This window comes from Megascapheus bottae, chromosome 3 (genome assembly GCF_031878675.1).
Source record: "Megascapheus bottae isolate mThoBot1 chromosome 3, mThoBot2.hap1, whole genome shotgun sequence".
In the NCBI taxonomy this organism is placed as follows: Eukaryota; Metazoa; Chordata; class Mammalia; order Rodentia; family Geomyidae; genus Megascapheus; species Megascapheus bottae.
The window spans coordinates 65,989,975-66,016,228 of record NC_143511.1 but is presented as its reverse complement, the minus strand read 5'-3'; the positions used below and the strand labels follow the sequence as shown (position 1 = coordinate 66,016,228).

General features: G+C 34.1%; 1 protein-coding gene and 1 long non-coding RNA gene across 4 annotated transcripts; both read right to left on the bottom strand.

Moving 5' to 3' along the window:
• Nucleotides 1–234: 234 nt before the first annotated feature.
• On the bottom strand, nucleotides 235–14,161 carry LOC150065711 (uncharacterized). 3 transcript variants are annotated; one of them, XR_016534981.1, is made up of 5 exons: nucleotides 13,151–13,268; nucleotides 12,347–12,385; nucleotides 9,647–9,744; nucleotides 893–1,020; nucleotides 235–702 (listed from the first exon to the last, which is right to left on the bottom strand). It is a non-coding gene; the product is annotated as an uncharacterized LOC150065711 (long non-coding RNA). The 3 variants fall into 3 exon arrangements; XR_016534979.1 differs by lacking the exons at nucleotides 9,647–9,744; nucleotides 13,151–13,268 and adding an exon at nucleotides 14,106–14,161; XR_016534980.1 differs by lacking the exon at nucleotides 9,647–9,744.
• A 675-nt stretch (nucleotides 14,162–14,836) lies between these two features.
• On the bottom strand, nucleotides 14,837–25,004 carry Cylc2 (cylicin 2). Its single transcript, XM_090330355.1, has 4 exons — nucleotides 24,936–25,004; nucleotides 20,070–20,110; nucleotides 16,907–17,028; nucleotides 14,837–15,802 (listed from the first exon to the last, which is right to left on the bottom strand). Exons 1-4 carry the CDS (start codon nucleotides 24,950–24,952, stop codon nucleotides 14,972–14,974), a joined length of 1,011 nt encoding a protein of 336 aa, XP_090186481.1. The 5' UTR covers nucleotides 24,953–25,004; the 3' UTR covers nucleotides 14,837–14,971.
• Between the last annotated feature and the right edge of the window lie 1,250 nt (nucleotides 25,005–26,254).

Below are 26,254 nucleotides of genomic sequence, written 5' to 3'. Positions count from 1 at the left end.
TAAATGGAGAAGCCTAGAATAAGGGAAAATATTTTTGTCCATATGAAAACCAATTGATAAAAATAGAGGGGGTTAAGAAAACACAACCAGTATGACTGTTGCTCTCCAGCAACACCGGTATGAGCTGGACACCCAGGGCCAGCCTGAAGTCCCACAGAGCCGAGCGAGATGGCAAGTATCGATAACCCAGCCCTCCCCCAATTACCAGGGAGAAAACAACACTGAGCCAGGAGCTGTGTCAGCCATGAGAGTGCAGCAGATCTCTCTTTATTGCATTGGGCACATAGTTATATACTGTGGCGGAAAGAGGAGGTAGGAAAGGAAAGAGGAACCAAAAGGAAAAAGGCCAAGGTGCTATCACTAAGGGTCAGGGCAAACTTTCAGGTACTGGGCGGAACCAGTGCAGGAAAGCGGGAGAGGGCTGAGGACCTGCGCTAGGGGGTTCAGTTGAGTCATGTACACAGAAATACCTCAAGAGAAGTATGCCAGGAATGCCTGGCCAAAGCCCTTTAATGGCCACTGAGCCCGAATGGTGAACAACCCCCAACAATGACCTGAGAACCGTGAAGGATGTCTATGTACAGTGTATAATGTACATCTGTCTGATCCAACTTCTTCATGACAGATCCCAGAACTTCTGATGGGAAATCTTGTGGTAAAGAAGAACTGGGCTCCTCAAACCCCAACAGTGAGGAATGACAACTGAAGACAAAGTGAGAGAGATAAGGGAAAATAAGTATTTTTTAACTAAGTTGATTTTTAATCATTTGTCAAAATAGATGCTATACTGAGTATGCATAAATAGTTATAATTCCATTTATAATACACACACACACACACACACACACACACGAATCTGTGGAGAGTAGATGTCTTTAATCAACATTATTACCAGGTGTTATAATGTGTTTGACTCCAAAGGAAAACTGTCAGACAAGTTCCATGAGATGAAGGTCACGAACATATATGACATGTTATACTTCGTCAGTATGGAATAAATGTCCAATCTACTTCATAGTCCTGGAAGATAATCATGTAAGACTCAAGATGTTAATACTTCTCATCCCAAGATGCAGTCTTTCCAGTGCATCTGATATATTTATTGTGAAACATTTCTACAATTGACAATTGATTAACATTTATTTATAAATGGTAGATCCAGATGTCTATCTATATTTTCTATATATAAACTTGGATTATTTCATCCAGTAGGCTCAGATGCATTATTCTCACTTTTCTTTTTAGAAAAGCGATAGCTCAAAATGAAACACAAATTGTTATATGGAATAATTTAAAGAACCATGACCATAAGTAGTGGCTAGTTGTTAGGAAGCCAGTTTTCTAAAATTAAAAAAAAACAACAAATAAAACAAAGCTGATCTAAAATAGAAATTAGCTAATTTATGAGGCACAGTGATCTATTTTACTTACATGGTTAAAAAGAGATTCTAAGGACTAGTCAAAGATATATTTTAGAAATGACCCAAGTTAAATCAGGATCAAGCATTCTATTATTTTAAATATCACCTTAGATTTTGAAATACATTAAGTCTTAACTTTCCTTGAAGAAAGATATATTCTTACCTTTTTTCCTAACAAAAATGTGTTTCCTATATTCTTGCAAATTTGCTCTCTTTTGTCTCATAGCTGAATTGTACCATTCCTTCTTGATACATAGCCTTTTATCTCTATACTGAAACTTGCTGCCACTATAAAACTGCAATGTGATTTCTGTAACAATTATTTATTATAACAAAGAAATGAGAAAATCTAAAAACATTGGAATGTATAACTTTCTGAGCTCTTAAAACAGATCCAGTGCATGAAAGTTTGCTATTTTATTCCTTCAAAATGCTAAAAACTTCATTATGATAAAAAACCCTGAATCAATGACCAGATATTCCTACATGACAATTTTTACAATATTTTTATTTATGACTTATTTTATTTCATTTACACATGCAACTTTATCTGAATTAGAGTCCAGAGTAGGCAAAAAGGATTTATAGTTGAAGGATTTGTAGATAGAAGCTGTGCCTCCTTAGAAATTACATGTAAGAATTCATGTATAATATATTAATGAGCTCCTGTCCAATGCTTAAAACAATTAAACCAGAAAATTGTGATATAACACACTAAAAGGACTGAGAGAGCAGGGCAACACATAAATATTTCACTCATCAGCAATTTTTGTGCATTACTGGTTTCCTCCTGTATTTAGACCAATTGATCCAGATTAGCAAGTACTGTAAAAGATGTTATCTATAGATTTAAACTTTAATATGTTAATAAAACTGGAGGTAATTTTTTTCCTTCGTTCTATCCAGGAAACTAAACTGGAGGTAATTTTTTTCCTTCGTTCTATCCAGGAAACTATAGCATTGCAGGGGTTAGCAGTTGGGTCAAAATTAGAGAAATACTTATAAATTTTAGACTTCTGGATAACTATCTCTACCACTTTTTTCCTCCAAATCAGTTAGCTATACTTGGACTCTAAATTTTGTAACTCGTAGTTTCATTGGGTTTTTAGTATCATTAGAGTACCTGTTATGTCCTTGAGAAAGTAGCTTAAATTCCTCTCATCTGAGGGTCAAAGTTTCAATAATAAACCACTTAACCATGAAACTTGGATGATGTCAGACACAAAATATTTCATCAAATAGAACCATTTTGTATACTACAGTACTTCCTAAACTTAAAATACCAAAGTTTTACACAAAGGTAAAATGAAAAAAAATACAAAACCAACCTTTCTTTCCCACATTTTCCCAATGCACAAAAGAATACAGACAATACTATTCTTGTCTTCACAGTACACAAATACCAGTAGTAAAATTAAGAATCCAATAAAGTAGCTCAATGATTGGATAGCTTTTGTGTTAATTGCTAATCTCCAAATGCATACATATCAATGTGATCTTATTTCTGATGGGTTACAGAACATTAATGTTCAGCAAAAATATGAGTATGTGCATCATTTTGCTCTGGCTGATCGTTTAGTTAACTTTCCAGTTTCAGTATCATTTTCTGATTTGCTAAAGGCATACCTACTATTGGTTCTTTTATAAAAACCATATTTCTAAGTTCCCAGTATCTAGTTAAAACTGCCCAGTATCTAATCAAAACTGCTATAATTTCTCAGAGATATTATGTTCTGCATTGAAATGACATAGCAAAATATCTGCCTTCTTGTTCAGGATTGCTCTTCATTTCCCTATATTTTTATTTTTTACTTGTTTCCTTGCTTTTGTATTTGGGGGGGGGGATGGGGGTTGAACTAGGCCTGGATAAGGTCCCTGAGGTCTTCAGCTAATGGCTACCACTTTACCTTTGAGCCAAGCCCCATTTCCTGTTTTCTAGAGATTAATTGGAGATAAGAACCTTAGGTACTTTTGAGCCTGGGCTGGCCTTGAATATTGATCCTCAGATCTCAGCCTCCTGATGTAGCTAGGATTACAGGCATGAGCCATTGCGCCGGGCTTGCTTTTGCATTTTTAAAGAAGGTATCACTGGGATAACATCCTATTTGAGATGTTCAAGGCTGGTGGTGATTGTACGGAACCATTGATCTTCCCTTGACAGTGTGGACTACCCTCTTCGTTCCTTCATAACTACATAGCTATCTTAGATATGTAGTAGAAGGCAAGAAAAATTTTCTTTACTCTTCCCTTCCTTGTTCTTGGGCTTGGTCTATAGATACTAAGGTGGGGTTAAAGGGTAAACAGTTTACTGAGGGGTAGAATTTGTAAAAGCTAAGGAGAAACCAAAAGTGGACAGGAAATCGTTAAACAATAATGCAGGCCTGGTCCATTTGAAAGGAAAAATGGAAGGAAAGATAGAAAATATAGGTTTTATCTGTTGTGGAAATGGTTTAGCCAAAGAAGGTGCTCTTACACAAAGATTTTGCTTAAAGAAGCCCCTCACTATGTACCACTGGTCACACTCTAGCATCCACAGCCATGCACATTCATTAGAAAACTTAGGTTAAAAATGTAAAACTACTAAATTTTTAAGTTGTATGAATAAAAAGCATAAAACACAGATCAGATACTGTACTTAAATAATACGCTTTTTAAAGAAAATTGGCCAGATGAGGTAGTTTGTGCCTGTAATCCTAGCTGCTCAGGAGGCTCAGATCTGAGGATCAAGGCTCAACACAAGCCAGGCCACAAAAGGACCCAAGAGACTCTTATCTACAATTAACCTGGAGCTTGGTTCAAGTGTAGGGTGGTAGACTTGAACTGAAGAGCTCAGGGACAGAACCTAGGCCCAGGGGTAGGCCTGAAGAGCTCAGGGACAGTGCCCTGGCCAAGTTCAAGCACCATGACCACTCCCCCTGTGTTATATATATGTACCTGGTAAAAATGGAAGTTTCCATATATGTTCAATATAGTATATTCATGCAAACACACTCATATAGGCCACTATGCAGTGTTCAGTACTTCCTTAGATGACACATTGGAAGCTATAGAGAATATGAGTAGATATTTATAGCAGATATTCCTCTGAGACAGATGAAGTAAACAACTATGAACTGAACCATTGCCTATCTATAGAAATTCTGGAGTAGAAGCCTATATCATAGAATGTTAAATGAAATTGAAATAACTGTACATATATGCAGGTAAATAAACAGAGGCTATAGCAAAACTAAGAACTAAGAACAATTGAAAAATTATGGAAGGGTTTAAAGCAATAGTAATCCTCCACACATTCAGAAAACCATAAATTCAGAAAATGAGCATCCGATTCTGATTTCACATTAACTGTGCAAGCTTCTTCTTGTCACTTATCCTTCAAAGTTTTAGTTCAATGGAGATGATTAGATATGCTGTATTAGAATTGTTGTAAGTACCTACTACTAGATGTCTTTAGCAAATAGTGGTAATGGATGGCAGTTGTTTTTTTTACTGCTGTTGCTTTTTCACCTTAAAAAAAAACCAAACATGATTATAACAGTAAAATAAATCTGAAAATTTGCCTTTGAATTTCTTCTCTGCTGGTTCTGATGCTTGAATTCAGGGCCCAGGCACTGTTTCTGAGTTTTTGTGCTCAAGACTAGCATTCTATTGCTCTATCTACACCTCAAATTACAGACTTTTTTGGTGGGTAACTGGAGACAAGCATCTCATGGACTTTGCTGCCCAGGCTGGCTTTGAACCATGATTCTCAGATTTAAGGCTCCTTGAGTAGCTTGTATTACAGGCATGAGCCCCTGGTGTCTCACAGCTTGCCTTTGTCTTTCGAACTCTGTTGTTGATCCCAAAATAATTTTATTAACAAATTCTCAATTGGTACACCAGTAATTTAGTGTTAAGACTTGTAACTTCTCTGTCCCTTATGTTGTGATGATTGCTGTTTATATTCTGTAATTCATGGTACTTAATTCCATATGAGAATACGATTGAATAAGTTGATACTGGTGGCATATATTTTAGTATGTCTACCATGAACATTTATCCTAATATTTGTGCTTGCCAATATGAAATGATTTTTCTGTGGCACCCAGTCACATTCTAAATCAACGAAATTACATTGTTATTTAAATACATCACAATCTTCACAACTATCAACACACGGTTACAAAAAGTAGATCAACCACATTTTTCTTATGAATAATATAGAAAACAGAAATGAGGGGAATTACAGAAATGGTGGGACAAAGGATTAACCAATACAACAATGAGACTCACTAGACACTGTGTTGGAAATGAACTTTATAACCTGGATGGGAGGGGCCTGGGATTGGGGGACAAGAGAAAATAAAGGAAGGGGTAACACTGTTTATAAAGAAATGGATTCATTAGCTTACTTATTTAATTCTAATCCCTCTGCATATCACTTTTACAATAAAATTTTTAAAAATAAAAAGTGACCTCAAACTTTAAAAAATTAAAAAAGAGAAATTAATAAAAATTAAAAGGAAGCATTGTTGAATGGTAATTAACCAAAATCAAAGAGATTTAGTTACTGATTGGCTTGTGCTGTCATATTTCTTTTTTGTCATATTTCTTAAATTATCTGATTATGCAATCTTTCTGTTGGAGCCTGATAATTTAGTGACAGCAAATGTTCTATGGAATATATAAAAAGTCTTTATAAATATATGAAAAAAACAAAAGAGACAGGAAATAAACTCAAATATTCTATCTTCTAATGAAGCCTCATTAATCGTTAGCAACATAAAATCCAGTGCATGCTATAGACTGTAAGTACCAAAGCTATGAATAAAATCTGGTCTTGTTTTTTTATGCATAACTTCCATCTTTGATTCCTATGTTTCTGGGCTCTGCTGTCTCTGTGCTGTTATTTATCTTCATTTTTGTAACATTCTCTAAATTATAAAGTACAACTAAATATATTGTATTAAACTTGATTTTCTTTTCTTTTTTTTTTTTTTTGCCAGTCCTGGGCTTGAGCTCAGGGCCTGAGCACTGTCCTTGGACTTTCGCAAGGCTAGAGCTCTACCACTTGAGCCTCAGCACCACTTCCGGCTTTTTTCTATGTATGTGGTACCAAGGAATCAAACCCGGGTCTTCATGCATGCTAGGCAAGCACTTTAACCACTAGGCCAAACTCCCAGCCCCAAACTTGATTTTCTTAAAGTAGTAACTTTAACTCCACTCTTCCTTAGCATATAACTCTACTTTGAAATAATTGCAATGCAATTACAATACTTACACAATAAAAATTACTTAATTAAAAAAGAAATAATTAGTTGTATGATTTGAAAGTCCAAGAATAAAATCAAATACATTATTCTTGCAAGTTTTCCTCATTATAATTCCTTAAATATTTAATTCAATAATTATATGTGAAAATCACTGGATATACAATATAGACAGAGAAACATACATATTCTTTAATTAAGAGCTATGCTAATGGATATCCATGAGTTTGTATTACCCTGACATTTCTGGATAAGGACACAACTGAAGGGACTATAAACTAGGTTTATTTTGATGAAATTATTTCCAAATATCTCCAACAACATGCTTATAAACTGATTTCAACAGTACATTACAAATCAAGTGCAATCATGAATTACTTTTATTCCAAAAATTCAAAGATGATTCAACATATAAAAATTATAAATATGCTAAAGGAAATAAAACAAAATAAGATTAGGAAACATACTCATTTCAATGAATAAGTGGAAGCAAAAAGGCTCATACCACAACTCAGTGTAGCTTAGATTAAATTTACCAGGGGAAAGTATGAAAACATTTCCTATAAAATGAAGATTAGACAAGTATATCAATATTTACATTCTTCACCAATATCATGTTTCAAATATCAGACAGAAAAATAAACAAGAGTACCAGAGGAAAGGAAGGAACAGTATATTCTTGATTTGAAGACACTGAAGAATTGATGACATCATGCCTCTTTATTTCAAAATATCTTACTACAAACAAAATATAATTAAAATTATTGCATTTGCATAAAAGAAGATATGATTTTGACACAAACTGCAATAGAATTTTCAGAAACAGACAGAAATTCTATATATTGTCAAATGATGTCCAATAAGGATTTCAAGAAAAAAGTGTATTAGCAAAATTTTTGACAAATTGTATTTTAACAATCTAGATATCTATAAGCAATAGAAAAAAATGGATCATTCACAACACACAAAAGTCAACTTAAAATGTAATTCACGAAATTATACCTAGAAGTACACATGGCAAAAAATAATATATGTATATATGTATATTTATATATGTATATATTACATTCATCGATTTTTTTGGATGTGGCACCAAAAATATAAGATGTAAAAGGGAAAACAGACAATTGGATTTTTACTGAACTAAATTTTTTCTAAACAGTAAAGAAAATATTGAAATTAAAAGTCAACTCTAAGATTCCACCTCACTCCAGTTAGAATGGCCATGATCAAGAAATCTAATAACAACAGATGCTGGAGGGGCTGTGGCCAGGAGGGATCACTACTACACTGTTGGTGGGAGTGCAAAGTCATTCAACCACTATGGAAAGTAGTATGGCAGTTCCTCAAAAGACTAAACATAGAGCTCCCCTATGACCCAGCAATTCTACTACTTGGCATTTACCCAACCATCCAGAAACAAGGGCATGCTAAATACACTAGCACAATGATGTTCATTGCAGCACTACTTACATAGCAAAGATATGGAACCAACCCAGATGTCCCTCAGCTGTTTGAGTGGATCAACAAGATATGGTATTTATACACAATGGAATTCTATGCTGCTGTCAGAAAGAATGACATCACCCCATTTGTAAGGAAATGGAAAGACTTGGAAAAAATCATATTAAGTGAAGTAAGCCAGACTCAAAGGAACGTAGGCCCAATAGTCTCCCTCATTTGCCATAATCAGTAGAAATCTTGGGCTCTCCTAGCAGAGATTTACAATAGAACAAAATCTAGAGACATTAGGCCAGATAGTACGACACTAAATGTAAAGACCTCCAGGATAAGGAAACAAAAGCCATATAATGAATGACTGTTGTCCTTAATGTACTATGTTATCTGTCATCTCTTTTGCCATCCCTTGGTTATCTCATATTACAATTTTTCACCTTGTTATCTGATATATTTTATATGTGCTTAATTGGTTATATGAAATTGGATAGGGAAGGGGGAAATCAAGATTAGCGGAAGGAGGGTGGGAGGGAAATGGGGACCATGTCATGAGAAAGAGTATCAATGTTTGTGAAGTTATGCATCTTCTCTCTGGTGACTATAATGTAGCCCTTCTATTAATCACAATAAAAAAAGTCAAATTACAGGGTTAGGAGTTCGGCCTAGTGGCACAGTTATTGCCTAGCATGCATGAAGACCTAGGTTCAATTCCTCAGTACCACATACATAGAAAAAAGCCAAGACAGTGCTGTGGCACAAGTGGTAGAGTTCTAGCCTTGCTAAGGCTCTGACTTCAAGCCCTAGGACTGGCAAAAAAGTCAAATTACAGATTGGGTGAACACAAGGATAATTAATTCATTTTAATGGAAGTGGTTAATATCATCTAATGTATGTTCTATAAGATCCAATAATATGAGAATTTCTTAGAACATATCATTGGAATAGGGTTTGAAGCAATGACTTTAAACAAATAATAAATGTAAATTGAAAGGAGATGAGGAATGATGTAGAGGAATTATATCATGCTTTATATGTATGTGTACTATAGTATATATTGAAACCCAAAAATTGATGTGCATTTTTCATAGTGCTAAGTGTCTAGGACAGGTTTTGGACAATTTTTAAGTTTTAAATAGTGAAATACTTTTTTTCACCTCAGTGTAAACACAGATGGAAAGCATTATTTTAAATACCATATATAGTTACAATTTATTTCTTTTTAAAATTTATAATAGTGACTTCTTAGGATCACAAAATTCTGATGATACCTAGTAGTTCACATAATTTCAATGTACATTTCACAACAGACAAATTGTAATATTGATTTCCTCTTCCATATTAGCATCTTATTCTTTGTAATATTAACAATATTGTACAAACTTTGTCAAATAGTCACACAAAAAGCATATAAAACAGAAATGCTTTGCAAATAAAAATATTAATTTAGATGATGAGCTAAATTTCAGGGTACTTATAGAATTTTATATAACCAAAGAAAAAGGTCATGACTTAATGTACCATGTATTTTTTTCATATAAAGAATGTGGAGATTTTAGGTATTTCCTTCAGGTATTTCTTCTGTCATTTTAGTCGCACTTTAAAATCTTGATTCATCACTGCAAATAGATTGATTTAGTCATGTATTCACAAATCAACAAATCTATAAAACAGCTAACCTTTAATATCTATATTTTATTTTTAGAGTTCTATTTTTTACATACAAATTGCAGGATGAAAAATTTTTACTGGGATTTGATAGCTCCTAAAATGTATACTTTCAAGAATATGACAGAATTATGGGGAAGTAAGTTTCCTTTACACAGTTCTTGACTTTTAATTGATCTCTAACTCTGTTTTATGTCCTTTTTTGCCTTTGGCCCTGTTTATCATGCTCAGAGCAGTGAAGAAAAGTCAGGAAATAACCAACCATCTTTTTCTTGCTTTTGTATATGTTTATGAGTAAAAAGATAATAGGACTTTGGCCTGGGAGTTTAGTCTAGTGGTAGAGTGCTTGCTTAGCATGCATGAAGACCTGGGTTGGATTCCTTGATACCACATACATAGAAAAAAGCCAGAAATGGTGCTGTGGCTCAAGTGGTAATTTATTCATTATAATATATCCTAACCTAGTACTTGAGAGGAAAAATAAAGTAACTACAATAATGGGGAAGCTGGGAAATATATAAAGCGACCAGCTAAAGTATATTCATTGTAACATTACTCACAATAGCTGGGACCTGGAATCAGGCCAGATGCTCCTCAAGGGACACATGAATTTGAGACAATATGATGTAAATACACAATAGCATTCTACTCATCCATCAGAAAGAAATGATATTAGACCATTCATATGGAAGTTTAAAGACTTGGAAAAAATGATATCAAGTGAAATAAGCCAGACCTAGAGAAACACAGGTTGTATTGTTTCCCTCATTTGTGCTAGCCTATAATGTGCCTATCAATCTATAAGTAAACACACTGGATGGTAAGCAAGGTAAAGTAACTGACTTTTATTAGACTCTATGGAAAGGATAAATAAATACTACAGTTTATTTAAACTAAGTCAGTTGGGTGCTGGTGGCTCTCTGACTAGCCACTCCAAACCTGGAAATGGTGCTATGGCTCAAGTGGTAGAGTGCTAGCCTTGAGCACAACGAAGCTCAGAGACAGCTCTCTGGTCCTGAGTTTAAACCCCACAACCAAAAAAAAAAAGACAAGTCAAAGCTCCACAAAATAAGTAAGAGGTAATGAGTTCTAGAAGTTGGAAGGGTGGTGCCAAAGGGAGCTGAGTAGAAGAATGAGTTGGGAAGAAGGCATGCAAGAACTTATTGTATATATGACAGAATTGAGAAATAGAAGGTAAAGGGCAGGTCAAAGTGGAATGAAGACGTTCAAGTGGTGACACAGATCAAGATGCATTGTGCACATAACCTGCTTTGTTATATTGCAAAAAGTTCAATACACAACCAAAAATTAAGAAGAAGGAAGAGATGGGTTAGGTGAGAATGTGGAAGATGAACTGTATTTATTAACTGCTTTGATGAAGAACAATGTCTTTGTATTACTATGTAAAGATAATAAAATCCAAGAAAATCAACAGTTCCTAAAGTCACTAATACTTTAAAGCAATTCATAAAAAAAATTCTGTATGACTCCCATAGTAAGATATTCAAATTCCCTTCTTCATTTACATTTTGGCCCTTATTTACATAAATTTATGTAAGTAAATGTAATATATAAAATAAAACGAAAATAGTATATTGGAATTTGAATAATCATAATTTGTATACTCATATTCTTTCTTTTTTGAAATAAATTAGTTTTGCTTGCATACATTCTTTGGTATGAGTAAATGTGTATATATAATATATATACACCATGTTCTTGTATATATGTAAAGCTATCTAATCTATATCTCTATATTTCTTTATATATGTAGGTTTATATATCTCCATTTTTAGATTAGAAAATATAGCTTTGAAAAGAATTCTAAGAGCCAGGTGCTGGTAGCTCACACCTGTAATCCTAGCTACTCAGGAGGCTGAGATCTGAGGATCACGGTTCAAATCCAGCCCAGGCACAAAAGTTCCTAAGATTATTGTGTCCAAATAACCATCAGAAACCCAGAAGTGGTGCTAGGGCTCAAGTGGTACAGCACTAGCCTTGAGCTGAAATGCTCAGGAATGGTATCCAGGTCCAAAGTGCAAGCCCCATGACTGACAAAAAACAAAAATAAAAAAATGCTGATTTAAGCCATCCTAGAAATACTTATCGAAGAGTTGAATATTTGGTACAAAGAAGAAAAAATAACTGAATGCAAAAACTTAAAATACTTTTATCATTTTCTTCTGAATTATAGAAAAGATAAAACCCTTAATTTTTAGTGGTGCTGTGGCTCAAGGGGTAGAGCACTATCCTTGAGTTGAAGAGCTCAGGGACAACCTCCAGGCCCAGAGTTTAAGCCCCACAACCAATAAAAAAATCCTTAATTGTTCTTAGGTAATAATAATAAAAAAGCTAATTTTAATTATGAGCCTATAAATAGGAAGACTATGAAGTTAGAGAGTAGAACGATCTAAGTTTACCATTTGACATGGTACTGAACTATATTGAATATGAACTTTATGGGACCACCAGTGTTAACTGCATCTTCTAAATTCGAAGTACATTGTAAAGCTAGATGGACATCATTGTAGAGAAAGATAAATAAATACTTACCTTCACCTCAAAGAACAGTTTTGCCCTCCTTCTTCTCTCCTCAAAATAAGACAAATCAAGAAATACATTATACAATTTCTTCAGTATTGTGGTTTGTTCTTTGAGTCTAGCACTCTACTACAAAAACAGTGTTAGCCATTTTTTCCTTAGAATATTTTTCAGAGAGCATCTCATGATTTTTTGCTGGACTTGCCCTATCTAGCAATCCCCCTACCACTGTATCCAGCACAGCTAGGATTACAGGCATGCACCACCACTCAGGCCTGTAAATTTTTACGATTCATTTATAAAACTATGTAGACAGATTGGTAACTAATTGAACAAGTTATTCATAAAAATAGAAATGATTTGCTAATAAGCATGTAATATAATTTGCAAAGTATTTGATTTTATAAAAAATATTTATATGTACATGACATAAATTTTGGAAGAATTTTAAAGCATATTGTGTGAATATTGCTTACAGAATATTAGTAAGAATGAACTTTCCACAGGACCAAAAAATTAATAAATAAGCAATGGTGCTAAAATGGACCCTTCTCAGAAGAAATAAAAGTGGCCAATAAACATATAAAGAAATAGTCAATACCTTTGTCTACAAAGCAAATTCAAATCAAAACATTGAAAACTCTTATTTAGTAATAGTAGCCATCATCATGTATATTATCAATAAGAAATCCTAGTGAGAATATGTGTGTGTGGAAGCATGTTTATTACACTTGGTAGGAACGTGAATTAGTGTAACCATTATGTAAGGCAGTGTGTAAATTCCAGGAAGAATTGAAAATAGAGCTACATTATTACCTAGTTATATTACTATTGAGAATTTCTTCAAATATTTCAAATCAGAATCCAATAAAGATCTCTGCATACATATGATCATTGCTGTAGTATTCATCAGAACACCCACACAAAAAGCTACATGTCCTACAATAGACAAATGAATCAGGATAATTGGTATATAACAAATTATTATATAAATGCAATTCTACTGTATAGAATTATATGTGAATTACAAATTGAATATAAATTTTAGATTGAATATGTATTGAAATTTATTTACTCATCAGGAAGAATAGTACTGTGTTACTTTCAGGGAAATAGTGGCCCTTAAAAGATTATATTAAGGGGTTGGGAGTTTGGCCTAGTGGTTGAGTGCTTGCAAGCATGGGGTTTGATTCCTTGGTACCACATACATAGAAAAAAAAAGCCAGAAGTGGTGCTTTGGCTCAAGTGGCAGAAAGTCCAAGGGCAAGCCCAGGACTGGCAACTAAAAATATTTTAAGTATGTCAGGCTCAGAGAATCAATGATTATATATTTTCTCTCATACAATGTAGTTAAATATAAAATCTCTGCATGTGAAAACACACTCAGGCAAATATGTATATGTATATATGAAAAATTATTGTGAATTTGCACATTTGTCAAAAATTTTATTCTTAATAATATCTAGAGAAGTTAGCTACTTTTCCTAATAAAATATTTTCATAATCTCTTTTAGAAGTATTTGTCATAAGGTAGTATGTTCTGTGACACAAATAGTTCTGTTTTTCTTAATCTTTTAATGGACATCATTTAGAACTTAATTTACTTAATGATCTCTTTGGAGTCAAGCAAGCTCTAAATAATGATGTGTGAGTTTGCCTAAACTTGATAAAAATTACAGAACAATTGTCAGAACAGTAAGCATCAGTTAAATTTTGTACTTGATTAATTTTTTTATTTCATTTGGCTTAATGTAAGACCAAAGTAACTTACCAAATATATTCATCTTGATTTGGAAGCAACAAATTTTGTGGTTCCTTAAATCTCGTAGAGTCAAGGAACGAAAGCAATTCCTTTTTCTTTTCTAGTCTTTTTCTCCTTCCTTCCTTCCTTTCTTCCTTCCTCTCTCCTTCCCTTCTTCCTTTCTTCCTGATTTCCTTCCTCCCTCCCTTCCTCCCTTCCTTCCTCCCTCTGTCCTTTCCTTCCTTCCTTCCTTCCTTCCTTCCTTCCTTCCTTCCTTCCTTCCTTCCTTCCTCCCTCCCTCCCTCCCTCCCTCCCTCTCTTCCTTTCTTCCTTCCTTCCTTCCTTCCTTCCTTCCTTCCTTCCTTTCTTCCTTCCTTTCTTCTTTCCTTCCATCTTCCTTCCTTCTTTCATTTTTTTCAAAAGTTATCTTTAATTTGTTATTCACTTTAAAGTATATTTTCTGAAAGTGCTTCTATGACCATTCTTCTTTGCTTAAATTTATGGATGTAGCTTGTAGATTTTTTTAAATTTTATAGATTTAGCATCTATAGATTTAGCTCCACTTGGTTTTCAAAGTTCTTACTGAACATTATTTTCATTTAATTTTAATTTTGTACCGGTACGTTTAATTTCATTATGTTCTACATGGTTATTTCAATATTCTTTAATCTTTGGAGATCTTACATCGTATCTGAAAATTTGTTTTAGGTATCTTCCAATGAATATTCCCTTAATTTTCTCAAGATCAGTCTTACATGAATTTTTTAGAATACCTCTTGTTGTTAGAAAATATCAGATTAAAATTTTGAGCATTCTTTTAGAATGGGGTTCAATTTCACATTACAGTTACCGTTTTTGTTGACTATTCCCTTCATAATTCAATTATTCTCCAAGATCTATTTACCCTTTTTCCCACCCTTCTTTGACTCAACAGATTCGACGTCACTGCCTTTCTTTGCCCTTTTCTTGTTCTTACTGCCCTTCTTGTTTTCTTTCTTTAAGTCTTTCTTGATGTCATCCTTTGATTCACTATCTGCACTGCTTCCCTTCTTGTCCTCCTTTTTATTTTTCTTGTCCTTCTTTAAATCTTTCTTGCCCTTTTTATCACCTCCCTTTTCACCTTCAGAATCTGTGTTTCCCTCTTTGCTCTTCTTTCCAGCTTTATCATTTTTCCGGGATCCCTTCCTTAAGGCAGCCTTGTCATCTTCAGATGCTGTGGTTGAGTCTTGGCCCTTTGCATCCTTTTTATCTTTCTTGGTTCCTTTCTTTGAGGCAGTCTTGTCATCTTCAGATGTTGTGGCTGAGTCTTTGCCCTTTGCATCCTTTTTATCTTTCTTGGCTCCCTTCTTTGAGGCAGCCCTGTCATCTTCAGATGCTGTGGTTGAGTCTATGCCCTTTGCATCCTTCTCTTTCTTGGCGCCCTTTTTTGAGGTAGCCTTCTCAGCTTCAGATTCTAAAGAATCTTGGCTCTTCTTTAGTACTGTTGCCTTAACTTTGGGCTCTGATTCTGAATCTGATTTCCCTTTCTGTGGTTTCTTACTGGCGGATGGAGACGCAGGTATTTTTGCAATTGCTTCTTTAGAATCACCCATGGAGGACTGAGATGGTATCGGGGGAGGCTTCCTCCTGGCAGCTAAATAAACAGAGGGTCTTTCAGAAATTCTCATTAAAGAACGATGCATCCATAAGGGTGGTCTATGACTTCCCAATCTTCCGTCTTCAGTTATCTGAAAATATTTTTTCAAATCAATAGTAAGAAAATTATTTTAAATAACCGCAACTAACATATAATAAATTTGCTTTAGGCATTCAAACACACTAGGTTTTTAAGAAAAGGTAATTTATATCATTTATATATGCTTATTTTTTAATTGAGAGTTGTTAAACCGATGGATGTATCCTTTAGTACCTATAACCAATTTAAAGAATTGCCAAATCCCCTAACAATACTACATTAAAATTACTAGAAATTTTCACTGGGTCTTGACTTATCAAAACCTATGTTCAAGGAAGCTATTTTACTTTTTTACCCTGTTATCGATAAATCTTGAAATATCTAGCCTTTCATAACTCATTAATGATTTTCAAAGTTTTAGCAGTTTCTGTTTAAGGTATATTCTGATCTGTATTCTCACTATTAACATGTCTGGAATTTAGGATACAACCTGTAGTTAGATGAAAAAAGAATTGAAAAGAAAAAGAATAGTAATCACTACTGTTTGGGTTCATTTCCTAAAATAAACAATAATTGGTAATGCTTTTAGTTTATAATGCTTTTAGTTTAGTTTATACATCTTTCTCATGATAACTCGGGAAATATTGAGAAATATTTATATTCCAGTTCTCAGAATTTTGAGTTCTAATATTGCCAGTGGTAATCTACAAACTACAGTACAATTGAGTAACTTCAATAATTTGGTTCTCATGGTTCATAAGCACATTTTATAAAATGCAAGGCTACTGAATGTAGTTAACATGACAAATGCATACAAAGCAATGCAAATAAAATACATGTACTTTTTTCCCATTAGTAACATTAGAATTATCTTTAAATATCCTAGCCAATGAAGTGAGAGTTAACAACAATGTGTGATTGTTACTTAAATTTAAATTTGTTTCATATGTAAACATGAATTCCTCCTTTGTAGTAGCCTGGTTTCCAGTGCTGGTGGTTTCCTTGGAATGAAGATGTTGGTCCTCTACTCACCAACACTGACATTTTACTTAGCTCTAATTTATAAAATACTTAGACTTGCCCATGATTTCATAGGCTCATTGTTAGTAAGAAAGTAAAGTAGTATTATTAGGTAAGTAATGTATCCAGCACTTACAGGAGCTCGAATGTCACTTTGTTGGGAAGGTAATGATCTCTTTTTTTTTCCTGGACGAGGTGGTTTGGGAAATGCCAAGGCAAAATGTTGTTGATTCCATGATTTTTTACTTAATTCACTGACTAAAATATAAGAGATAAAATGTTGTTTGATTAAATAAAATTTTATTAATATTGAGATGACAGTAAACATACATATCATATACCTATGTTATCCAAATCACAGCTTAATTTGTATAGTAACGTTAAAGATTCTTTGTGATCAGTATAAGACAAAATTTTTAATATAATTTGACCAGATTTATAATTATATGGTCATTTTAAAACTAATGTAATTTATAGTACAAATGCAAAGAAATTTTAGACTTATATCCTTTCAAATCTTACTGTTTCTTCCCGTCTAGAGTATGTTGCATGTTCTTTCAGGCAGAATATGGTTCTATTGAGAACACAAAATATGTTAACTCCTTTTGTATCCTCAGAATTCTTTTACAAAATGTCTGGTATAAAATAGTAATAGATGACTTCATTTAAGCACAAAGACATTAAGTTTAGTTAACGTTTGTTTTCCCTGCTATAAAGGTAAATCTTGTATATAAAGAGACCATATTTTATTGGTGACATACTATGCAAATCACTGTGATTCTACCTTACTCCAGTAACAATGGTCGCTATGAAGATTATGAACAATAACAAATCCTGGGAAGGGTAAACTCATATGTATTAGTGAGAATGTGAGCTAGTACTACTAGTACTGATATTCTTCAAAAGACTAAACATCCCCATAATCCAATGATAACACTTTTGGCCATTGATGCAGGTAATTTCACATCAGTATTATACAGCACAAGCTCCTCCTGTACACCCGAGCTCATCACAACACACTTTTAACAATGATCAAGTTATTTGCAATAGATCTGTATATATACAAATATGTACACATTTATAGTATGTTTGCAAGCATACAAAGGAATTGTATGCAATCATTGGCAAGAAGGAAATTAAATTAGATCATTTGTAGGAAAATGGATAGTTCTGAAAAATACCATATATTGAGTGAAATAAGCCAGACACAGGAAGCCAAGGGTATATGTTCTCTTTTAAAAGTAGATTTCAATTCCCAAATACAACCCCCATATGAAAATGAAAAGAGGCATATGATTATATGTATACATAGAGAGAGAGTAATTTATGATTTGACTATTATGTTACTATGCAGGAGTAAACACTATGGAGAATACTTTTAAACAATTATAGAGAGTTTTAAAAAATGAATATCCAATTATATGGAGGGATAGAAAGGACAGAGAGGGAAATAGATGAATGAAAAGGGAAATATAGTAAGAGTAACCACTGTACATATATGATAAAGAAAGTGGAAAATGTGGAATGAATCTGGGGAGAAGGGACAGATGGGATAGGAGAAAATAATAATAGTAGTAATTAATTGATCAAGAAGCACTGAGTACTTTTATAAACATATTATGACCACCTCATATATAAAAAATACAAAAACAATAAGGATTTCTAAAAGAAAATAATGGTCCAGCTAAGTATTATAAGTATTTACATTAAAATATACATTGCAGCACTATTTACCATGGCAAAGATATGGAACCAACCTAGATGTCCCTCAGTTGATGAATGAATCAACAAGATGTGGTATTTGTACACAATGGAATTCTATGCTGCTGTCAGAAAAAATGACATCGCCCCATTTGTTAGGAAATGGAAAGACTTAGAAAAAATCCTATTAAGTGAAGTAAGCTAGACTCAAAGGAACTTAGGCTCAATGCTTTCCCTCATTTGTCATAATCAGTAGAAACCTTGGGCTCTCCTAGCAGAGAGTTGCAATAGAGCAAAACATTGATACATAAGGCCATATAGTATGATGTTAAATGAAAGAACCTTTAGGATATAGAAACAAAAGCCATATAATGAATGATTGTTGTCCTATGTTATCTCTCATCTCTTTTGCTGTCCCTTGGTTATCTCATATTGTTACAGTATCTCACTTTGTTACCTGAAATATCGGATATATTTGTATTGAAATTGGATAGGGAAGGGGGAAAACAAGATGAGGGGTGGGGGTGGGGGGAGGGAAATGGGGACCAAGATGTGTGAAAGGGTATCAATGTATGTGAATTAATGCACCTTCTATCTTGCAAATATCATGTAACCCTTCTATTAATTACAATAAAAAATATATGAAAAAAATGTTCCTAGGGGGCCGGGAGTTTGGCCTACTGGTAGCGTGCTTACCTAGCATGCACGAAGACCCGGGTTCAATTCCTTGGTACCACATACATAGAAAATAGCCGAAAATTGTGCTGAGGCTCAAGTGGTAGAGCTCTAGCCTTGAGAAAGTCCAAGGACAGTGCTCAGGCCCTGAGCTCAAGTCCAGGACTGGCAAAAAAAGAAAAATAAAAATGTTCCTTAAAAAAAAAATATATATATATATATATATATATACTAATTCCAAGAGTATTTGTGAGTAAATGTAAAAGAGAGGAAAGCAAAGAAAGAGAAATTCACAAAACAGCTACAGAATGGTGACTATAGGGTATAGTTCCGGACCTGACCAAAAAATAACAACAAAAAAGGGGGAAGAAAGAAAACAGTAAAGCCATTTACACTAGAAAAAAGGCAACAGAGACTGCTGTGATTTGTACAAGAAAATGTATTTTACTTATAAATCTGCTTAAATGATGTTGAAAGTGTAGAAAACTTACAGAATGAAATAAAATAACTTCCATAATAAAAATAAAGCTATAAACAGAAGTATACAGCTTATATTATTTAAGCTCAATATATGAGGGGAAAGCATTTGTTCAACAAAATATCTGGTTTATCTTGTAATGAAATATTTTGGGGGCAGTTATGATGGTTACATCTATCAGAAATTCAGTATAAATTGGGTGAGAGGTTCTGTATCAGGTTTCTACATTGAGTTTCAAATAGAAGAAGAATTTGTATGTTACTGAATATATTTGCTGAATCTTACCTAGATTTAAAGCCAAAAGTACATATAGGAAATATTCACTGAACCCAAAAGAAAAATTCTTTGGAAGTTCATTTGTATATCCATGACCATTTTCTTTATCATTTTGAAGGGGATAATCCTGAAAATCACTATGTTTTAAAATAAATATTAAACTTCTCACCTGGTATATAATTATCGTATGATCCAAAGTTTACTTTTTGGCTATTAAAATAAAAGAGAAAAGTTTAAATTATTTTATACAAGCCAGTTTGTTTAATGATTATTTTTATTTATAAGCAGATATAAAGACATAAATATTTTACATTCTCCAATTTCCATTATTATATAAAATAATCTTAACTGTGGAATAAATTTATGTCAAAACATCACAGCTGAGAACTGTGTGTGGGGGGGGCTGTATGTGTATTCCTGTAAGAAAATTAAAATCATTCTGTGGGAAATAACGAAGTAACACACACACTCACACACATACACATATACACACACACAGAGAAGACACACAGAAGTATGTGCCCATCAATATAGGAGAAGTTCACAAAAACTTGGATAAAATATTTATTCTAGCTTTATTTCTAATAATCCAGTAAATTAAAGTTCTTTAACTGTCCAACACAAAATTATATAAATTTAACTTAAGTGGGGCATATTTACATGAGGGACTAATGTTTAAAAATCTACAAGGCTGGGGCCGGGAGTTTGGCCTAGTGGTTAAAGTGCTTGCCTAGCATGCATGAAGACCCAGGTTCGATTCCTCGGTACCACATACATAGAAAAAAGTCGGAAGTGGTGCTGAGGCTCAAGTGGTAGAGCTCTAGCCTTGAGAAAGTCCAAGGACAGTGCTCAGGCCCTGAGCTCAAGCCCAGGACCGGCAAAAAAAAAAAATCTACAAGGCTGAGTTGCTGACAGCTGCAACGTGACAGCATAAATAAGATATATTCTACTGAAAAAATGCATAAAGATATGAGACTACACCCTACATCATAGTATTTCTCTTTGTATCTCAAGACTGTATTAGCAGGCTTTTGCGGTGAGGAAACTAAGTATTGTGTGAGATTTGAGATAATGAAGCTTTCTGCTATGTTCAAAAATGTCTATCTATTTCTTAGGGTAGATTTAGAATTGACAAAAATTCAACAAATTTTGACCCTCTTGCATTTTACAGGAATTTTGTATTAACTCAATGGGTCAATAAAATGAATACTTTAAGTTATCAAGTCTGCTTGTGAGAATAGCTTTTGTCTTGCATCAAGGATATATTCAAGATACTCTCTGATAATCAGACCCACTTAAATTCATTCTTTAATACTTCTTAGAGCAAATAAACTACTAAAATTTATCAATTCAATGCTTATTATGACTTTGTTTTGGGAAAAAAAGTGGGTACTGTAAATATGTATGCATTTCCATTATTTTAAATTAAGCTTCTTAGTACTTAGAGATATCTAATTTAATGACTTTTACTAAGAGAATAACATACAAACATTAAGACAAATAGATTCTTATTTTAATTTGACTAGTGCTTAGATTTGGTTCTTTGGTTTCACTCACTGCCCTCATCCTCCCCATTGTCTTTCTATCTCTCATTTCTTCGTATTAATAAAGGTAGATATGAAAAGTCCTATATTTACCTTAACTTGAAGCATATATGGTTAGTCTTTTTCAGGCCATCTTTAATATCTCAGATTCTTTTTTCATGTTAAGATGGTTTCTAATTGTTGGCAGTGAGGATTATAATGTACTTATGTTTTAGAAAGGGAAATTGGATTTAGAGATAGTTATTTGCCAGTTCTGGGTCTCAATTTCAAGACCTTATGCTCTTTGACGTTTTCACTGAATGTCTGAACTCTATTACACACACTTCTACTTCTGATTTTTGCTGATAAATTGAAGTTAAGAATTTCTCAAATTTTTCCACTCAGTCTGGCTTTGAATTGGAAATCTCAGATTTTAGCTTCATGAGTAGTGAAGATTACAAACACGAATCACCAACATATTTAACCCACTCTGTACACTTTTTTCTTTCAGACTTAAAAAAAAATTCAATCTGTACTTTTTCTTGCTTTTTTTTTTTCTGACCTGTGCCTTGTCTTACTACATGTTTCGAAAAATGCAGTAAAGACAAAGGTAAAAGATTTTAAACAATACGATATCTCCCAGTTTTATGGGAATTGTCTACAGACAATTCCATTTGTGAGACTATTCCCTGATAATCCTTCCAGCAGCCTTGAAGTTTGTAGGTTTGACATTAGTGGCAGAGGAAATAAGACCATGAATGACTTAATAGAAAGTTTTCCAATTACTAAGTGTTGCCTGAGTCAATCTTGCCCAAAGGTCTCCGTGTAACTGATAAGGGTCAAAGCCAGTGCTTGTCATCTTGCTGAAGGTTGGTTCTATGGAAGGTTAAGTTTTCTTTTCCTGACATTTTCTTGAACAGTTTATATGGATTTTATTTATATCCTCCCTGTTTTCAGATCTTTGTTGAGAGCCCTGTTTGTCCTTTTAACACTAGAAATGAAAGTACTGATTTGATCACTCTAACCCTAGTTGGGAAACAAAGGCAAGGAAAGGTAAAACTATCACTGGAGGACTGGATGAATTCTAACAGTAAATGAGGGGAAGCAAGCATCTAAAATAAGACAATTTTCTTGAAAGTTTTCTGGCTACGTGTTTTAGCCCTAGGTACAGAAATGTTAAGTCTAAAATGAGATCCTGTGACTCCTACAGGAATTAAGAAGAAAGACCAAAGTAGCATGCATTTGTTTTAGCACCTCCAGTTGGCTGTGCCAAATGGATTGGAGGTTGTCACAAAAATTTGATGAAATATACTAACTTGTTGCTAAGGATTTTGAGCTGGCTTGCTTCTTTCTTTTTCTTTCTTTCATTCCTTCCTTCCCTTCCTCCCTTCCTGCCTCCCTCCCTCCCTCCCTTCTTTCTTTCCATTTCCTTCCTTCCTTCCTTCCTTCCTTCCTTCCTTCCTTCCTTCCTTCCTTCCTTCCTTCCTTCCTTCCTTCCTAAAATGTTTGTGGGTAATGGGGCTTGAATTCGGCCTGGGCACTGTCCCTAAGCTCTTCAGCAAAAGGCTACTGCCCTGCCCTTGAGCCAAGCCCCACTCCCCATTTTCCAGAGGTTAATTGGAGATAAGAGTCTCAGGTCTTTTTGTTCCTTGGCTGGCTTTGAACCTTGATCCTCAGATCTCAGCCTCCTGAGTAGCTAGGATTACAGGCCTGAGTCACCACTCCCAACTTGAGGTCTATTTCTGTAGTTGATCACAGTATCATTGGATTATGAGTACTGCCATGTTTTCTTTCTCCAATAACAAAAGTCAAGGCATTAAACAAAATGACCATATAAACAAAGAGCTACTAAAACAAATACAGGTCATCATTGTGGAGAATTTCTCTAAAAATCACACAATGTTTATGATATGAATTCCACTGATTATTTTTTATTTTATGTATTTTCCCAGTATGGGGCTTGAACTAAGTGCCTGGGTGCTGTCCCTGAGTCTCATTGTGCTCAAGGCTAATGCTATACCACTTGAGCCACAGTACCCCTTTTGAATTTTGAGTGGTTAATTGGAGAAAAGAGTCTCTAGAGGACCTTGCTGCCCAGGCTGGCTTCAAACCATGATCCTCAGTTCTCAGCCACTTGAGTAGCTGGGATTATGAGTGAGACCCACCAGCCACCAGTTATGCATAAACATTTTTAAATTATTATGCTTCTGTGTTATGCTGGCACACCAGATAACAGATCATAGTTTAATTTGAAATTAAACTTTACCAAGATTGCTCTTTATAGTAGTGCTTATGCTCTAAGGAAGTAGGCAAGAACACTTCAGGTAAGAATATTTTAATTGCAATGTGTATGTCTCATCTGTTTAAAGAAAACCTCAGACCCTATTTTGTATTTTTGAGTTTTAGTTCTTTACCTTTGTTCTATATCTTGTGTAAAAAAGTTGACAGAATTGAAAATTAGTCTTTTCCTATCTCATTTCTCCAAAAATGCGTTAGGCATAAAAAAACAACTACCATTCAGACATTACTTTCAAAGTCTGGATAGCGTGGGTGTGTGGAACACTGTCACATATTCACAACTTCTCAAAGGGCTATAATTTATCAGTTGACCTGTCTTCTTTGTGTAGGGCTACAATGTTTATCCCAGAGTTTTAAGAAACCTGACCCTCTCTCATTTCCATTAAATAGCTGTCCTTAGTGATGGTGACATTTGTAATGTTACTAGAACTCTTCAAATGCCTCCTATATAGGAACCTGTGATGAATTCAATTTTGTATTTCTCAGAATACAATGTGATAAGAAATCAACTAAGTTTTCAAGTTTTGTTGTTTTTTTTTCTTGCTTTGATTTTTTTTTGATTGTTTTTGTCAGTTGTGGGGATTGAACTCTGGGCCTGGGTGCTCAGCCTGACCTCTTCAGCTCAAGGCTACAACTCTACCCCATGAGTCACAGCACCCTTCTGGTTTTCCAATGGTAAATTGGAGATAAGAGGCCCAGGACCTTCCTGCCTAGGCTGGCTTTGAATCATGACCCTCAGATCTCAGCCACCTGAGTAGCTAGTATTACAGGCGTGAGCCACCAGTGACTGGCTAGTGTGTGTGTGTGTGTGTGTGTGTGTGTGTGTGTGTGTGTGTTTTGTTTTCTTTTTAATATTCTTCTGAAACTGGAAGAGAATGAGGGAAAGGGTAAATTGTTCATAATGAAATGTACTCATTACCTGACTTATTTAATGCTAATCCCTTTGTACATCACTTTTACAATAACAAAAATATTTGAAAAAATATACTTTTGCAAATCCATCTGTTTTCCTCAGGTATTGTAAATAGTTAAGCCTTAGAAGAGAAATAGCCAGTAGACTACTGGGGAATGCATGGTTGGAAAAGAATCGCTTTTGCTTCTGAAAGGTATAGTAATAACACAGTAATCAGTAGTTTATAAAAAGGTGAGTAGACATTAAGCTAGCTAGAAAATTTGTAAATTTAAAACCTAATATTTTTTTAAAAAGGACTTACAATCTTGGTACAGACATTTCTCCCACCTATGACTTGCCAGGATGTAGGTAATGTGAACTTAGATTCATGATGTAACAGTGACATCATAATGATGCCAAGAACCTTGGGTTTAAAGGGGGAATAACAAAAAGTCATTTATCTTTGGGTTTTCTGCTTCCTAACATTCTAATATTAACATTTACCTTCACCTAGTATTCCTGAGTAAATTTTGAAATGATAAATTTATACCTTGGTAAATATTTCTTATAGTTCTGATTTATGAACACATATAAAGGGAAAATTATCATTATCTCTGAGGAACATGTGGTTCATGTGTATTTTGTCAAATCCATGGACTATGTGTTATTTTTACATACTTAAAATTCTATATTGCTTATCTCACATATAGATTTTAAACAAAGCTAAATTTGATTTGAAATTATAGTCTCCTAAAACTGGATCAGTAGAGACCCTAACAATTCTACTCAGCTAAAGAATATGGGTTCAATTATCAAAGATATTGTATAAAAATCTCACTGGATTGACTCAATTTCTCTTGTCTCAGGTGATAAATTCTGAAGACCCTAGTATATGGGCCTTCTAACCAAAATGACTTTTATGATCCGATTGTTTATCTTGTCACTGATTTAACAACCTGAATTCTGATATTTCCATGCAAATGACCATTTACTATACAAAGTATGCTGTCTTAATGTATAATATTTCAATTAGAACTACATGTTTACACCTTGCTTATAAAAATCATATCTATAATACACATAGCATTAGGAGACACTCAGATCCAATTATCCATGAATGAACAGCCCATAATACCTGCCATTACACCCTGACCTCTCAAGTTAATTTCTCCTGGCCATTCTTAATTATATCTGCATGATCTATTAAGATCTTAGAGAGGCAATGATCTTTTGTAATGAGCATGTTTTGAGCCCTCAGTTGCTACATAACGAATTACCACGAACTTAGTCATATAAAACAACACACATCGATTGTAGGCCAAAATCTCAGACAGGTTTGATGGGGTTATCAACTCATTGTCTTGTTTGGTTAAAATCAGACTTTCAGCAGAATTAAGCTCTTAATTGGATTGTTGAAGAATTCATCAGCAAAGGCTGCATCAGTTATTGATGCTGTATTTCTCATAGTTTCTTCTTATACGCTATGGGATGATTTACGGCCTTGCTACTTGCATATATGCTTTTATAGAACATGATCCTCTTTACTTTCACACAAATATTATTCCATCATGGAATGATGGTACATGCCTGTAATTCCAGCTATCGAAAAGCTCCAGAGCATCATGAATTACAGGATAACAA